The sequence below is a fragment of the Carettochelys insculpta genome, chromosome 3, assembly GCF_033958435.1.
Source record: "Carettochelys insculpta isolate YL-2023 chromosome 3, ASM3395843v1, whole genome shotgun sequence".
Lineage (NCBI taxonomy): Eukaryota > Metazoa > Chordata > Testudines > Carettochelyidae > Carettochelys > Carettochelys insculpta.
The window spans coordinates 27,304,793-27,323,427 of record NC_134139.1 but is presented as its reverse complement, the minus strand read 5'-3'; the positions used below and the strand labels follow the sequence as shown (position 1 = coordinate 27,323,427).

Below are 18,635 nucleotides of genomic sequence, written 5' to 3'. Positions count from 1 at the left end.
CTTTTTGAAACCCTAGGCCTAGGGGCAACTGCCCTCTGTGCCCCCTCTGTCAACAGGCCGGCCTATCCACAGCCTGCATGTATCCATTTGCAAAGTTTAAAAAACATAACAATAAAAAGTGATTAAGTTGTGCTGCTCTTACAACATTTCAGAAATATACCTATTTTCCAAGGTACTTTTGTGGTGTAAGTTGGGTGTTTTCTTTCTGAAATCTATAGGGTTTCTTCCCAAATATGAACACTTAGGGTTTCTTTTATTTTTCCATAATTGCTTGAAATTAATGTAGAGCTGGAAAGGTAGGAAGATTGTGGTGCTAATGCTGATTCACTCTTTGAAGTTCAGCCTAAAAGACACATGAGGAGAGTTTGGGGTCTCTGACTCGTTGAAAATGATACGTGATTCAGGAAAGAAAGGAAACAGTGATTCCAATGTTCAAGTTGGAGTTTCTAGTTGATCCTTGTCTCTGAAGGGCATAAGGGATGAGAATTAGTAAATAATCCGACGTGCTGGAGAGAGGACCAGTGTTAGCTTCTTGTATCAACCATGTGAATTTGATTATAAAAGTCTTTAGATATATGCTTAGATGCTTTAGTTGAGGCATAAGATGTAAATATATTTAAGTAGTAGCGCTAACTTTTTACATTGTAGGCTCTTAATTATATGTTACTATTTGCCAGTGATCTGCTCTTTGTTTTGCAGTCCAGCTGTGTTTCTTGCATGTGAATAAAAAATCTGATTTTTTTTGATTTTCATATTCTCTTTATTAATATCTGGTGTTTTATATTTCTTAGACCCCGTATTTAAATAGGGAGGGAATAAGTCTCTCTAATGGCCACATCTGAATTCTAAACCATTAAAGAAGATAACATAGCCAGAGACTTATTTTTCTAATTCCTAGCAGAAAAACAGGATGAAACAGGAGTTAAAGTTGAGGAATATAAGGGGAAAAATAACAAGAATGTTATCATTATTCCAAAAATGAGCATTATGAACCCAGGAAGTCCAGAGTTAAGGTTAAATTATCATTGTTGGTATTGGAGTCCATGCACCTTGTATGGGAACCAGGTAAGAACTCCTGTAATTTAAAGTTTTATTATATTTATTATAGATGTAGTGACATAGATATGCATATGTCTTTATAGAAATAGAAGGAGCTTACAATGTAAATAGGCAACATACAGAAAAGGGGCAGGAAGTGTGATGGTATGTCATTTAACAGGAGACCTTGTATTTGTTCCTGGGTGTATGGATGCATAGCAAATACATTTAACACTTACCTGGCTTTTTACAGATCTGTGTCATTAGCTCTGGCAAAGGCAGCATTATATCCCTTCTCTGCAGTAGAGTCACAGCACCTTCTAAGGCTGACAGTGGTCAATATAATCCGTTTAATGCTAAGACATTCAGTTTTACTGGGCTGTTTACTGGGCTGATTATTTCACTGTGGATGAGGGTAACCCTGTTTCCCAAAAAGGAAATAGGAAACCCCCAGGTGCTCATATGAGAGCCCTTCCATGGTGTTGCCTGTTGCTTGAACCTTGCACATACCCCAGCTGTGCCCAGTCACAGGAACCCTGCAGAGGGGCAAGCCTAAATGCTTGTGCACTGCTTACCTCCCTTCCCTCGCAGCCCTACCTGCCATTTGGGGGGGACTGGCATCTTTGCTCACCCCCTTCACAAAGCACACTGCATTTTTGGATAAAAACATCACAGTTTCTCCTTCTCTCCTTAAACTTATTTCTCTGTTCTCTTCAGTTTAGGCCCAGTCCTGCAAGGTAATAAGCTGAGCCATGGGGAGCTAAGGGTCCTTCAGACGTGGATCCTTCAACATGAATTGTGGGACACATTTCTCGGATTCATTCATGATTACCATTTACCACACAGCTAGCATTTCTCAGAAGGAAGTGCTTTCTAAATCCTCACGCCTTAATTCCTTAATATTAGGGCACCATTCTTGTCATTTATATTAACTGAAGAAAACTTTAATTAGCTAAATTCTGTCTTCCATCAGAGAAATATAGTTCTTCCAGATGGAAAGCTCCAAGTTTTATGAGGCTTATAATATATCTTTCATTTCTAACAGAACAGACTGTTGTTTGCTGGGATTTATGAAGAGCTGCAATATGCAAGAGCAAAAGCTGCATCCCCTTAAGGCGGCACTATTGAAAGTAATGTTATGGATGGTAACTCTTTTCTGAACTTGGAGTAAATTGGCAGCTGCTTGGTTTATAAAGGTTGTCAGTCAAATTCATTTCCTGTCTGGAAATGAAACTCTTTATTCTGTTTTATCAACTGCCATCCATCTCCACTTCCACTCTCACCCTGCCCATATGTGTATAGCGTTTTTTTTATCTCATCACTGGGGGAATCTCCACCAGCCATGCCACTCCTTAATCAGACACAGGGATTGCTCCTGAGCAATGCTGTTAAACTTCACAGAAAACAAAACACAACCCTGCTGTTTCCTGTTGTTTTGTCCCAGATAGGCACTCATGTGTTAACTGTGTTTACCATATAACCCTAAGCTAGGATGTGTTCAGCTTTTTTACAGATCTGTATGCAAGTAAGGTTCCAGTGAGTCTGTGCAAGAAACTGCATTGCAGTTGGTTGCTTTTTCACATCTCTTATATTATGACTTGTCATATTACTCCAGAAAACCTCAGTAGGAATCCTCACATGTTGTGTGAGAACCACTAGTGGCAGTGAATCTGATCAAATGTGATTGTCTCAGTGATGAATTCTGTTAATTCATTAATTTCATTAGTTTCTAGTAGCTTTAAAAATGGTTTCTCCCTTTCATTTAGGAAAAATACTGCACATTGGCATGAGTGAAATGAGGAAACATACTGCTCAGTATTAAGAGCAAAGTAATTAGCATGCAAAACATGCCAGGAGTGTGAGGTCATGAATCAAGGTCATCTGAAGCAAAATATCAAATGCACTTCTTTAGCCTAATTACTACTTCAGCACATTTCCCTTACATAAAGTGCCTTTGTGATCATTAGCAGAGTGTTACAGTGGAAGTCTGGAATCTACTGTTTAAGGCTAGAAAAAAGTATATTTTAAAAATACATATTTCCACTAAATAACAAACACAGATTTGCTTGGTTGCTTATACAGAGAGAGGTTCAAATGAACTAGGGAGTATAAAAGACTCAAATTCCACCTGTCACTAGACTTGAAATATTCTCCTTTTTTTTCTTTAAAGTTCAGTTGCCTTGTATGTATCCCTAAAGGATTTCATAACATGAGAGGTAAAGGGAACAAGTTGGAAAAATGTTGTAAGTCTTTGGTACTTGTAGCTTGATTAAGCTGTTTGGTATAACTTTCAAATTTGAGGGGAAAAAACAGAATGCAGTCTCATCATTACAAAATGGTTTCTAGCAGATTAATAATTAAATTAGTTGGCTGTATCTCCTGCCCTGCAGGTCACATAATTCATTTTTTTAGAGGAAAGAGGAAGGGAATTTAAAAGGGAAAAATGGTAACACAGAATTAAAAATTATTACTATTACTAAAAACACAGTATGGCTTAAATCTAAGTCCTTGCTCAAACAGTGTAGGAGAGAGATGCCTTTCTGAGTAAGCTGAGTGATAAAATGGTTTATTTCAAATTCCTTTAGAGGCTTTTGATTACTGGTGTAAGTGGCTCTTGCATCTATATCAGCTGAGTGACCCTATAAGGATAACTCCTCTAGCATGTTCTGATTGCTGATTTAAACTATTACCGACTGGAATCTGATCTTGTAAACCCTTCTTCTCTGTTTGAGATTTTGCAGGATAGAGCCTTTTTCAAATAATTTCAGAATTCCAATTGTGTGTCAAAACTTTCCTTAAACTAGCAATGTTAATGGAAAATTATATGAAAATAGTAAATTATATTTTGTGACACAGGTCCTGCAAGCTGATTCATGCATATGGTCTCTTATCCTGGCATTATTAGCCCAACAGAGCTTTCAACATGCTCAGAGACCTTCAAAGATCAATGTGTGGGCCCATGTTTGTTATCAGTGTTTTGGTTTTTTGTTTGTTTTCATTCTGTTATTTAATGTAATATTAGAACTCGTAGAAATGTTTGGGGTTTTTGTTTAAAATTTTAATTTTGTTCAGTTTGAGTCTTGGAGACAGAAGTCTTGTATGTTTATATTTCTGTGAAACGTTGCCAAGCAGTATCTTTTTTCTGTAAATTTCTGGTTTTTAAATCTGTATTACAAACATAAATTATAGCTTGTAACAGCCCCATGTGTGTTATCCCCATTTTGTAGATGGAGAAACTGAGACATAGAGTTCATTATTTGAATTACTAATGTCACACAGCAGAGCCAGGAAAAGAATAAGAAGCTCCTGACTTCCAATCCCATGCTCCAATTACTAAACCAGAACTCCTTCCTGAGCTGTATCATAGGGCTCTGAGGATTAATTAGCTAATGTTGGTAAAATACTTCAAACGTTAAAAAAACCTCTCTAGAAGTCCTAAATATTATTACTACTATTAAAAATATATTGATCTAAGTTACAGGATATGACCTGTTTGCACATCTGAAGCTTTCAGTAATACATTTGCCTATCTGGCAGTGACATGGGAGTAAGCATAAGCGGTTAATAATTTCAGTGAGTAGTTGTAAACCAGCTCTGCTCTGCAGGCATTCAGGAGGTCCCTTATGAAATTTAGTACTGTCTTCATTATCCTTTAGAAATGGTCTTGGTGTAGAACTCAAACAGCAGACAAAATTTATCTGTGCTGTGCTGATGTCTATACATCAAATTTCTCACTATTGGTGATTTATAAAGGTGTTTCCAGTATTTTAAAAAACAAAGTTGATTCTTTCCTGGCATTTTGAGTGGTGCCCTACGTTCTGTTGGTTTTCTTATTGCCTGAATCTAGGTGCAGCTTTTCACCATGCTTATGTTAATGAAAAGTCTACTAAAATTTTCAGATGGAGTTTAACTGTTGGCCCCAGTCAAGTAGACCCAAAGAGAAGGATCATGCCCTCAATTCTGAATAGTACAGGCTTTGAAAAACTGAAAGCCACAGGCTTTGGGGTGTGCTGTGGTGTATGCTAGTAAAGTTAAACATTAGCAATCACTTAAACAATTCCAGCTGTCAAGGATGAATATCACGCATGGTGGATGTAGTTTGATGTCATGAAGCAGAGCATAGTCTTCCAAGGGTAATGCTGCTATTGGTTGTCCTCAGGTGCCTCTCCATGCCCGTAAACCCTTGTTTTACATGGGTAGAAGGTGTGGAGGAGTTAGTAATTTTTAGAGTGAAGTCATTCACAAAAATGTGTCTGGTCTTAAGGGGAGCACTTCACAGAGAACATCTGCTTCCTGAAGAAAGCCATAGAAGAAGCCTAGTGCTACAGCAGGTTTCAAAAATAGATCTTACTACAACAATTTAAATACTGTTTCCTAGGTAATATGGATACAGTACTATTTGACCCTAATCTTGCAATGGGATTTGCATGATTGGATTCTTTCAGCAGTGTGAAATGAAACTGGGATTCTGCACAGGTATAAGGGCCCATCCATGCTGACACCAATTGCAAGATCAGGATATCTGATGACATGAACTGAAGTGAAACCCTGTGAATATAGACTAAATGTATTTAGTATCTGGTCAGATTTGCTATTCAAACCCAATGGAATAGGAAAGGTGAGATGTGTTAGAGGGGATATTTTATGTCTATGACAAACTTCCCCATGTTTTGTTGTCATTCTTTGTGATGGACCACCTGTCCCAGTTAAAAATATTAAAATAGAAATCTCAGAACACAAGAAATACCAACTTCCTTTCATTAATATGATCCAGTGTTTCAAAGACTGCAAGCAGTTGCACAGTGTATATTTTGTTGTTGCAGCATTTTCCCTTGATAGGCAGCCAGTTGTGGACTGTTACTAGCCCCAGGAATAGGCTCAAAGGACAGTCAGGAAGGACAGAGAATTTATAGTGCTTTCAGCAATACACTGATGTCAATAAAATAGTTTAGCCATATCTGATGGGAAGCAAGTGTTAATTTTAAACATCTGGCTTTAGGTGGTAATAAGTTGTTCATCTGCAGCTCCTAAGAGATGACCCAAAATAGCCCTGTTCAGTAGGTCACAAGATTAGTTCAGGCAAATCCTTAAGTGAAGTTAGGAACAGTGAAATAAACACAAATAGAGGTGGCAGAGCCTGCGGGTGGAACACAGTCCTCTCCAAGTTCAGGTTAATGTCGGTCCATTAAAGTGTAATGGTTGGTGCTCCCTCCCCCCCGCCATTCCCCTCCTCAAAGTGGATCAACAGTGTAACATATCCGTAGCTTTTGGGACCAGTCTCAAGGTCACATCTAAATGCAAGTGTCCATAATGGCAGAGCTGTCTGTTATCCATTCCCAGCTATAGAGGGAAGGCACTGTGTACCACGGTGCAAGTTTATGGACTAATGTTCTAACATTCTTGGTTGAAGGACAATAACAACTTGTTGTTTTTGCCATATATTTAAAGAGGGGCAAGAGCTATGCCTGGCAAGGTAATTTGGGACTCTTATCTTGGTTTAAAGTGCTAAATGGTTGAAAACAATAAATTGAGCCCACAGCTTGAACAATGTAAAGAGAACATTTATTTTGTTTATAGTTGATTAGTACTTGATGTTGATATTGCAGATTCTCTGGAAAAGTCAAGCTGGACTCAGCACAGGTGCAAGCATGTGAGCTAAAAATGCCAGTTTTGCAGCTCCTGGTTCAGGCTAGTCCTCAGTGCTAGGTTGAGCAGCCCATCAGCTGCCAAAACACCCTGAGGCCACTGCAGTAGACAAGGATCACCAAAATACAAAGATGCCCCAACCATCACCATCAGGCAGTCATGATATCCATATTACCCCCTCATCACCCAAAAGATTCTTCTGTGCAGAGGAAATCCTTCCATGGCAAATGGGCCAGTACTGTGGTTGCTTTGTGTCCCCAAAATGGGACAGTGTAACCAGGAGCCACCAGGAAATCAGGTATGAATTCAGTCTATTTAGGCATGTACTGAATCTTTTAAAATTGTCGCAAAATAATAGTTTTCCAATCAGCATAATCTTAGTAAAAATATTTTTAAAAGAGACAGGGACATTAAAAACAGTGTGTATATGTCCCTGTTTTATGTCCCCTACTATGTTGTAGGACAACTTGTGTGTTAGTTTATTAAAATAAAAAAGCAGTCATGTAGCACTTTAAAGACTAACAAAATAATTTATTAGGTGATGAGCTTTCGTGGGACAGACCCACTTCTTCAGATCATAGCCATACATCTCAAGAAGTGAGTCTGTCCCACAAAAGCTGATCACCTAATAAATTATTCTGTTAATCTTTAAAGTGCTACATAACTGCTTTCTTGTTTTGATAGAATACAGACTAACATGGCTACCTCTCTGTCACTATTCAACATGTGTGTTAGAGTGCCTGACACTCTCCATGTGCATTTTAATGCTAGGGTGTGTAGCAGGGGTCTGCAACCCCCAGCATGCGTGCCAAGAGTGTCACGTGAGTGGATTTTCATCAGCATGCAAGGCGGGAACTGAATTCAGCCCCACCCCGCTTCCCCATGTCCAAAAGCTGTTTGCCTGCTTTTCTATTCCTGGGCATCAGTTGCCTGCTTCAGCTCCCCCAAACTCTCCCCGGGTGTGACAGCCAGCTGCTGTGACGGCCCCACACAGCAATATTTACTGCAACCCCCAGCTGAGCTATACAGCCTGGCCCCTCTCCCTGGGCAGAATGGAAAATGACTAAGTTTAGAAAGGGCAGCCAGTTGCCAAGGTCCTGTGCTGTCCAGAGCCAGGTGGGACAGGAGACCAGCAAGGCAACAGAAACAGCACTATAAGCAGAACAAAACTTCCTAACTAGAGCTTCAAGGAAGGGTGGTGTGGCTCAGCCTGGCTCCCCACAGGCCTCTGAGCCAGAGCAGCCCCCGTGGAAGGCTCTGCACTGCCACCAGCCCCATTAAGCAAATCATAGCCCAGCTGTCTATTTTTCAAGGCCAGGGCCTTATCCTGCCTTTCCCAGCTGTGCCTCCCCCCCAACCCCGCTCCCGGGATTGAGGAGGAAGCAAAGGGGGCAGGAAGAACATGCCCATCGCAGTGGTGCCATGCTGTGGAGAGGCGTTGTGCAGTGTGCCTGGGCAGCCTGGCAGAAATTGCAGGGAGCTGCCTCTGCTGCCTGAGTTTGAGGGTGGCAAAGAGGTTCCGGGAGCATCTGATGCAGGTGGGGGAGCACTTAGTGGTTCCCGATGTGCTGCTGCTGGCCATCCTTAATCCTGGGCAGAGGAGGGAAGCTTGCAGCCAGCCAACGCCCGTGCTGCCCCATGCTGGTCAGGCAGTAAGTTCCCTGGGTTGGCTGTGGGGCACTGGGCTCTCTGCTGGCCTGGCATTCATGGAGAGAGGAGAGCAGAGGCTGATTCCGCTTGACTGTCTCATTCACAGGGGCCATTCACTTTATGGAAGGCAGCAGGCGCCCCCAGCCAGGTGCTCCAAGGTGCTGCATGCTCAGCCCACCCTATTTTCAGCTGCCCTTATACACAGGTGCAGACCCATCAGCAGGAAGCTGGCTTCTGCTCCTTGGTGACATGTGAATCCACCCACAATGCTTAGTGATTTATAGTCATTACTTTCTATTAAAATATTTGTCCTCCATCTCAGAACAGAGGCCCAATTCTGCAGAACACTTCAGCCACCTGCTCAACTTCCACCACCTGCTTATGTGCCCTTGACTTCAGGGATATTGACTGGAACTTCAGCACATGTTTGTGATTTGCAGAATTGGGTCCTGAGCAGTAATTCCCTAGCAAGGTATGTGAAAGAACCAATTATCCTCTTCTACTGACTGGGAAACTGAGGAACTGAGGTCAAATTTGAGGTTCTCAAAGGTGCCTAGAGTTCTGTGCCCAGCTCCCATTAAGTTTCAAAGAACTTTCTCCATATTTATCAGGATTCTTTTTATAAAAAAATGTTGGCCACAAAGTAGATGTTTTATTGTGTTTACACTATTGCTTTTTGTGGATTGTTGGGTGTTTAGGCAAACACAGTCACCCTCTAATTTGGAATAAAGCATCTACTCTGATTTTCGCACTGAAAGCCATCCAGAATATATTTAAACATTTGAAGTGTGTTTATGGAGTGTTCAGTTACACTGCAAAAAAGACCAGCTAAGCGAGGCTCTCAAGCATGAATGGGATGCAAATAAAGCGTAGTTAGTCCTCCTTTCATAAATTCAGTATACTTAATCCAAACTGGCTTTAGGAGAAAACTCAAAGGCATTAATCTTAAAATTAAAACATTTAAAAAGACATGAGTCATAAGTAGTTTGAGAGCTGTAATTTGAGTACACTTCAGTCAGTCTTTAAAAGAAATCCTAAGACTTTGGGAATTTCCTCTGAAAATTAATCACATCTAATTGAATTTCATCTCTGTGCTTGAGTTAACCCCACATATACTGGAATTCCTTACAAAATCAATATTCCACAGCTTGCAGTTTAAAAAGTTCCAGATGACATATAAAGTACTATTGTGGAAGTATCACGTGTTCAGCACGTTTCCAGAATTACACCAACTTTGGAACAATGGTAAATAATAACATTGTCAGACTCATAGAAGAACATAATCTGTTATGAAAAAGTCAACATGGTTTCTGTAAGGGAAAATCATGTCTTACCAATCTATGGCTGTGTCTAGACTAGCTCCCAGCTTCTAAGGGGGCATGGTAATTAGGGCGTCAGGAGATTACTAATGAAGTGCTGCAGTGCATATGCAGCGCTTCATTAGGCTAAATCTCCCCCACTGCAACTTCAAAGTGTGAAACTTTTAAGTGACTACTTGCGTGTAGCTGTGGGTCAGTTGTGGGTATGTCGAAGTGCCCGTGCTACTTCAAAGTGCTTTTACTCCCTTTACACGCAAGCTGGGCCTTCGTTAGAAGTCTCCCAACACCCTAACTAACATGCCCCTTTCGATGTTGGGAGCTAATTTAGACACAGCCTTTTAGAATTCTTTGAAGGGGTTAATAAGCATGCAGACAAGAGGGATCCAGTAGATGTCGTATACTTAGATTTCCAGAAAGCCTTTGACAAAGTCCCTCACCAAAGGCTCTTGTGTAAATTAGGTTGTCATGGGATAAGAGGGAAGATCCTTTCATGGATTGAGAACTGGTTAAAGGACAAGAAACAAAGGGTAGGAAAAAATGGTAAATTTTCTGAATGGAGAAGGGTAACGAGTGGTGTTCCAAGGGTCAGTCCTAGGACCAATCCTATTCAACTTATTCGTAAATGATCTAGAGGAAGGGGTAAGTAGTGAGGTGGTAAAGTTTGCAGACTATACTAAACTGTTCAAAATAGTCAAGATGAAAGCCGACCGTGAGGAACTTCAAAAAGATCTCACCAAACTGAGTGACTGGGCAAAAAATGGCAAATGAAATTTAATGTGGATAAGTGTAAAGTAATGCCCATTGGAAAAAATAACCTCAAGTATAGATTCAATCTGATGGGGGCTAATTTAGCTACAACTAATCAGGAAAGAGATTTTGGGGTTGTTGTGGATAGTTCTCTGGAAACATCCATGCAGTGTACAGCAGCACTCAAAAAAGCAAATAGGATGTCACGAATTATTAAAAAAGGAATAGAAAATAAGATAAAGAATATTTTACTGCCCTTTTATAAAACTATGGTACACCCACATTGTGAATCGTTCATTTAGCTGTGGTCTCCTCACCTCAAAAAAGATATTTTGGCATTAGAAAAGATTCAGAAAAGGGCAATGAAAATGATTAGGGGTTTGGAACGGGTCGTTCTTTGTCAGAGGCTGGAGATAAAAGTTACTTGATCATTGTCTTTGGCCCACACCCTGTGGGGGACCTGGCACTGGCCATGGTCGGCAGATGGGATGCTGGACTAGATGGACCTTTGCTCTGACCCGGTAATGGCCATTCTGATGTTCTTATCTTTTGATAAAGTAAAATTCCGCATCCCAAATACATGAGAAGAAATTTCAATTATGCCAAAAGACTCCCCTCCACATTAGGTTTTAATATTCAGTACATATAAAAGATGAAATTAACAGAAAATCTACAGTCCTTGAGAACACTGAAAATTCTAAGAGTAGAACTTCTCGAAGACATTGCCAGTTTTCTAATTATAGTTGCAATTTTATTCTGCCACTTACTGATGACTTGCCACCCCAAGGTTTACTAAATTATTTGGCAGACATTTGATACATTTTCGATAATATTATCAACAGCCTTATTCTAACCCAGCAGTTCCCAAATTTTTTCTGGCCATGGGATGCTTGGACTTCACGGCACTCTCTGCAGAGCACTTAATCTTTTTTATATTATACTAACTATGAAAGGTTGAGCCACGTGGAGCTGGGAGGTTTCAGCCAGGGCTGCAAGGTTTGAGCTGGGGCTGAGGAGGTTGAGCCATGGCCATGCAGGGCTGGGGGTTTGAGTTTGGGCTGGGCAGGGGTTGAGCCGCAGCCACGTGCGGCTGGGGGATTTGAGCAGGGGCAGGGGGTTGAGGTGCAGCCGCGCAGGTCTGGGGTGGGGATTGAGCCGCGCCAGGCAGGAGGCTGAGCCACAGTCACACAGGGCCAGAGGGGGGGTTGAGGCCAGGGGGCTCAGGGACAGGGGGCTTAAGCTACAGCCACGTGGGGCGAGGGGGGAGCTTCAGCCATGTAAGGCCAGGGGGTTTCAGTCGGGGCCACGCAGGGCCAGGGGGTTTGAGCTGAGGGGCAGGGGTGAGCTGCAGCTGTGCAGGGTGGGGTTTAAGATGGGGCTGGGCGGGGGTTGAGCCGCAGTTTACTGTAGGTCTAAGCCAGCAGTGAGCAAAACTGTAAAATTGAGCAGATTGCATCCCAACATTGTTGTTTTTCCCGAGAATGGGCAAGAGACCTCCATTAATCAATTTCACTGGCAGAACACTTTACAGTAGCTCGGGGAACACCAGTGTTCCACCAGCACATAGTTTGGGGACCGCTGTTCTAAGCTATACACATCCTGTATACAAAGATGTAAAATGCACTATGTTCAATATCTCTTAAGAAGTACATTCATAGAATTTTGCTTTTCTGTCCAGGTTATTGCTAAGAAATTGGTCAAAGATGTAAAGCTACCATGAGATCTGAAATGTAGTTACCTAAGAAGTATGATACTATCACTAAAAATGGGAAAAATAAGTATAATTAAGATAACTCAGATAGCGAGGCATTAACTTATTACCCTTTTTCCATCTGTATTAATCCATAATCACAAAATAGAATAGAACAGCCAAAACCTTCTTACTAGACCTTAAAGGTTAGTATTTCAGGTCAGAGTAGTCAGCTCTAATCACAGATAATCTTTCATGTGCCTTTACAGTTTAGACCAAAAGCATGGACCCTTTTCCCTCTTGATTTCTCAGGATTAAAAAAACAAAAACAAAACTGCTACTATTTTTTAAAGGTTAAGTTATACATACAGAAACACTCCTTTTTTGGAAACCCTCAGATCTAGTATTCCTGAATCCAAAATTGAGGTTTAAAAAAATTTCAGTTTATAAGGTGCCATTGATTTAAGGGGAAAACAGCACTGTCAAAAATACCTTAGTAGCTGTTGTTTTGAACTAGTAATTATACAGTCATGCCTGCTGTGCTTGTCAAAACCTTTCTGCAAGACAAGTAGCTACATTTTCAAGTGCCCATTTGCTCATACAGTTGTTCACTTTGGGTTCACCTATGTGAACTCTAGTGGGTACACCTGAGCACGTTTTTGGAAATTTGTCCCTTATCTCTCTGGGACTCAAAGGCCACGTCTGCACTTGCAAGTTTGTCCGGAAAATCCAGCCCTTTTTCAAAAGAACACGCGGAACATCTACACACAAAATGAGCTGTTTTGATCCGAAATTGAAAGAATGCAGTTTTCTTCCAGAAGCCCTCTTCTGCTCCCACCTCAGGAAGAGCACCTCCTTTCGAAAGCTTTTCTCAGAAAAAGTGGGTGTAGACTCTCCATGGGCCCTTTTTTCTGAAGAGCAGTCTTCATGGTGTCACATTTTTGGATCCCTGGCCCCTTCTTTTAAAAGAGCAGGGGCTGTGTGGATGCTCTCTATTGAAAGAGCGGATCAGTCTTTTTTGTGTGTGAACGCATTATTTCGAAAGAAGTTTTTTCAGAAGAGGTCTTCCAGAAGAACTTCTTTTGAAATATCTCTGTAGTTTAGACGTAGCCAAACTGACTACAAAGTTACATGTTGCTGCTGAAGGAGTAGACAGACCTGCTGAACATGCTGCTTTTGTTCTTTTTACCACTCACTATCCTAACTGGCAAAATGCATGCAAATGAAATGTGTCACTGCTTAACAAGGAAAAATGCCTCTTACTGACATAACCGAAGATGAATTGAAATTTTAAGACAATAATCAGAAGTAAGGTGGAGGAGGGGAGAAATCAGTTCTACAAACTTGCTCCCACTGAGTTAGGGAAATAAGAGTGAATAAGATAGCCAGGAAAATAGAGTAAAACTAAAATCTCACCAGAATGACAGTGGTATTGAACACGATGCTGGAAAGATTGGAAAGTAGTATTAAAATAAGAGGTGAAAATTGTTAACTTATTAATGAAGGATATTACGGTCATGGAGCAAAATGCTTCAGACTTAAAGCACAGGTCAAAATGAAGTTACAAAGTAATGTCAAGGTGATATGTCTTTTAGTTTAGAAAAGCAAAAAAAGGTAGAAATTAAATGTATGCAATGAAAAATACTGAGGACAAAAATTTGTTGGGTAGATTTTCAAGAAATAAACAAGGAAAAAAGCCTTACAGAATAATATAAAAGAGGAAAACATGTAACACCTTTGTTAGGCAGTAATCTCACAGGATGGAAAAAAAAACAGTATCGGGGTAGTTGAGTTAGTCTGTGTCTTCAAAAACAACACAAAAATGGATATAAATCAGACATCAGGAACGGTAACGAACAAAAACCTGTAGGAGAACACTTCAGTCTCCCTGGACGCTCAGAAACAGATTTAAAAGTAGCAGTCTTACAACAAAAAAACTTCCAAAATAAACTCCAAAGAGAAACTTCAGAGCTGCAATTCATTTGCAAATTTGACACCTTCAACTAAGGATTGAACAGAGATTGGGAATGGTTGGTCAATTACAAAAGCAGTTTCCTAGCTCTTGAGGTTCACACCTCCACATTAGTTACTGATAATGGGTCACATTCTCCCTGACTGAACTGACTTGATTTCTCCTCTCAATGTTCACAACTCCACATTAACTGCTGGTAATGGGCCACATCCTCTGTGACTGAAGAGACCTTGTCAACTCTGGCCCTCCCCTTGACTGAGGCTCCCTCTGTAAACCCTCCTCTGAAACCCCCCACTCGTGCACTAAGAGGAAAACAGTAGTGTTGTACTGTTACAATTTATTCACCAAATGAACATGAAAGTAAATCTGGTGTTCCCTTAGCCTAACGTGGATGGCAGCCTTCAGTCATGGGGTTATGTGTGCTGAGAGACAAATGAACAGATTCTTTGGATCTCATGCAGCCACTCCTCAGCTACCTTTCCCACACACAAAACAAATAACTCAAGAATTGTAGTATTGGTAAATAATCAGGTAACAAACAGCCACCACTGATTTTCAAACAGAGACCCCCTGTTCTGTCAGGAATCTTGCAAGTGGCACAGAAGGTTTGGTATGATGAGAAGAAAGGAAAATACATGAGCTGTTAGTACAGGTTACCATTTATTAAATATAATGCAAATACCAACAGTGTACTCGGCATTGCAGAAGATGGAGGAAAACGTGATCCCAGTCCTGATAAAGATTTTGACTGGGCCCTCTTTGGGTGTGTATGGGGAAAAGAGGGCACAGGCTCTCCTAATTTCTTTGTGTCCACTGTACACACTGGCTTGATATGTGGGAAGTCTTTGTCAGGTATGAAGGTTCTGCAGATTTAGCTTTCTTGTTATCACTTGCCTCTGTAAAATGGGTGGCAAGGAGAAGAGCTCTTCCCTTTTCCATTGGCTGTGGAATGGATAGATGTGGAGAGGAGTGAACACTGCACCTTTTCCTGGAGCTCTGGGTTGCAGAGTGTCTCTCCAAAGCAGGCTGGTGGTAGTCAGATTATCACCCAACACCATCGGAACCTGGATTGTGGCACTCCAGCAGGGCCAGAGCAACTCTGTGCCATTCACAGGGGGATGCTTAATATCACAATTTATCCCTAAGTTTAAAAAGGAATTGTCTGTCTAAATTAGCATTTCATCTGTCAGCATAAAACAATACAAATACAAGAGATTCTTACTGCTACATTGTTATGCCAAATTGTAATACCCTACAACTGAAACTGAGGCCTGCCCAGCAGCAACAATGATACATGCATATACAATTTAGAATTTTGCCAGAGAACATAACTTGAAGCAGGCCTGACCGCCCTTCTGAGTCCATCTCTGAGGAAGGCCCCACCTCCTCACAGAGTGGTCTGCTAGAGTACTTTCAGAAACAAAGGGACAATTAGCAGTACTTGATCTCTCTTGGTAGTTACTTGATAATGATCAGAATGTCTTCATGTCACTCTCCTATTTGTGAGTCCATTGTTGGCTGACCAGCCCGATTTTGGAGCTGCAGGTCTTTCCACAGAAGGGGTGGGTGCGGGGCAGTTTTTGCCATTCTTTTCTCCTTCTCTGCCTCTTCTCAACTGCACTGCAGCAAGATCTCTCAAATTGTGCCACCCCCTCACAGATTACTGCTTTCCACTGGGAATGGTCCTGGGCAAGGTTTTCCCAGGTGTCAACGCCAATGCCACACTTTTTCATATGTGCCTTCAGCATGTCCTTATATCGCTTCCTCTAGCCCCCAGTGTTCCTCTGTCCTTCTTTCAACTCAGCAAACAATCTGTTTTGAGAGGCGTTGATCAGATATCCTGACCGCATGACCAGTCCAGTGAAGTTATTGATGAATGATGATGGCTTCACTGCTGGTCATGTTGAACTCTTCTAGGATGCTAGTGTTTGTGCACCTATCCTCCCAAAAGATATTTAGGATTCTCCTGAGGCAGCATTGATTATATTGTTCAGGTGTTGTCAAATGACACTTGCATGTTGTGCAGGTTTCACATGCATACAGTAGTGTTGGAACAACCACTTCATGGCATACAAGGAGCTTTGTGCTGGCACAGATGTCCCGGTTCTCAAAGACCCTTTGTCCCAGGCAGGTGAAAGCAGAGCTTGCACAGCTCAGATGATGCTGGATTTCTGTGTCAATGTTCACTGTAAGGGTAAAGGAAAGAGTTCAGCTCTTGGGGCAGGGCTGGTGCACAGAGCTCCTGTGGCCACTCCTGCACCTAAGAGCTGGACATACCAGCCACTTTCAGGAGCCAAGTTGGAACCAAGGCAGGCAGAGAGCTGCTGTAGTCCCATGTGCCACCAACTAGAACTGCTGACCCTTTTTGATCTGATGTTCTGATAAAAATATCTGGCAGCCCTATGTGGAGCTCCAGCAGGGATGCCTGAGGAAGGCATGCCTCCTGGCCTAAAAAGGGGGAGCAGTGACACTCCAGGGGGGTGGCTGGGGTAGGGAGATGCAGGCCCACCCAACTCCACCACATCTCAGCCCTGGCCCTAACTGGCAGAGTGGGCCCCCGCTAGGTCAGCTGGGAGTTCACCTGCCACACAGTATGTTTCCTGCAGTAGCTCAGCCAGACGGTAGTCTAGTTCCCCTAGGTTGCTTCCTATTCTCCCTCTTGGGTGTACCTGCAGTCCAGGGGTCATCTTCAGTCTCTCCAGAATATGCTGTCAAGGGCAGTGGTAGCAGCTCCTCAGCACCACAAATGGCAGAGCTCTGGGGAAGCTTGTGAAGCTACTAGGTGGGGGGCAGCAGCAGCAACACTTCTCCTTAGCATCCTACTCTAGTAGTTGAGATGAAGGGCCTCCACCTTAAGGCCATGTCTACACTAGCCCCAAACTTCGAAGTGGCCATGCAAATGGCCATTTTGAAGTTTACTAATGAAGCACTGAAATGTATATTCAATGCCTCATTAGCATGCGGGCAGCCGCAGCACTTCGACATTGACGTGGCTCACCGTTGCATGGCTCGTCCCGACGGGGCTCCTTTTCGAAAGGACCCCGCCTACTTCGAAGTCCCCTTATTCCCAGAATAAGGGGACTTCGAAGTAGGCGGGGTCCTTTCGAAAAGGAGCCCCGTCGGGATGAGGCGCGCGGCGGCGAGCCGCGTCAATTTTGAAGTGCTGCAGCTGCCCGCATGCTAATGAAGCGCTGAATATGCATTTCAGCGCTTCATTCGTAAACTTCGAAATGGCCATTTTGAAGTTTGGGGCTAGTGTAGACGTAGCCTAAATGAGTTTCTGGGCTGGCCTTTTATACCTCCTTTTCTTGTCCTGCCCCTCTGCTGCCAGTGGGCAGGGCGCAGCTCTCTTGGTTCCACCCACCAGGTCGCTTGCCACAATCCCTCTGTGGTTCCTTTGGTGGAGACCACATGTGCACTGCACTCCCTAACAATTCCTCATTGTGTGTGCAAATGGATGTTAGTAAAAGCCTGGCCTTATTAAAGTTAATTGCAAAATTCTGAGTGACTTGAATGGATCCAGGGGATCATCCTGTACACACAAATTAGGCAGCATACTAATTGGCTCATACTAACATTTTGTGTTTAAAATTACAGCTGGCTCCTAAGTTTAAAAAAACAACAAAACTAAATAAAAAAACTGCTAAAAATATTAAGCAGAAGAGCTATATACAGAGTGGTCCCTGGGGTTGTATAGGGGTTGAGGTGGAAGGGGCAGTTACATCACTTCTGGGATCAATCTGTCACTTCTGGAGCTGTCCGTGGGTCTAACGCACCACCCTGCAGGGCACCCCAAAGCACAGGCCCTGGAGTAGTTGCCCCAATTCACTGTCCCTGAGGAACTGCTCTGATCGTATGTTTACATTCCTTGATCCTGAAGTAAATAACAATGATTATTGTATTTAAAAGTCATGCTCGTTACATCCTTTTTGGTGGAGTGCTTTGGGTTTTTTCGGTGTGTTTTCCTTGAATAGCAACAATAAAATCTCAGTGTTCATTACCATTTTCAGGATGTTTTTTGAGTATAGAAGCTGTCAAAAGTAAATCTCTAACTGTAGACACGTAGTCATGCAGCAGAGACTATTATTAGCAAATTACATTAAAATGTATCAAAATTCGCAGAAACAAATCTGATATTTTAAATAAATGTTTAGAGTGTTTTCTAGGTACTCTAAGTCTTGAAATTTCCAAATATAAGTCTTGGCCCCCCACTGGAACCAACTGTAAAGAAAATTCACAAGATGCATATCATATTCATCATTGACAAGTAACAAAGCAGCTAACTCAGCATGTGGGCATAATTAAGGAACCTCAAGGTCTACCACACTTGAGTTCCCCTGAGTAGTGTTACAAAAGACTACTGATATGTGTTGCTATGTGATGAATCATTATTGCAGCTTTGTTAGAGAGAGATTCTGCACAAAATATACCAGACTCTTCAAAAATCAAAACGGAAGGGGAAGAAACAAACAAACTCAGTTGACCTACAACTGAATATTATCAGCTCTACTATCCTGAATTTTGTCTTAATTTTGCTGATGCACATAAAAAGTACCATATCGCCAGATAATTC

General features: G+C 41.9%; 1 protein-coding gene across 4 annotated transcripts in view; it reads left to right on the top strand.

Annotated features, from left to right (window-relative positions):
• ACYP2 (acylphosphatase 2) overlaps nucleotides 1-18,635 on the top strand; it is a 110,015-nt gene that overhangs the window by 27,054 nt on the left and 64,326 nt on the right. Inside the window, exon 4 of one of the 4 annotated variants that reach the window (XM_074989517.1) lies at nucleotides 2,084-2,168. The exons of the other annotated variants lie outside the window; for them this stretch is intronic. Within the exon in view, the coding sequence (XP_074845618.1) occupies nucleotides 2,084-2,168 (85 nt within the window). The remainder of the gene's footprint in view (nucleotides 1-2,083; nucleotides 2,169-18,635) is intronic. 4 annotated transcript variants of the gene reach the window in all.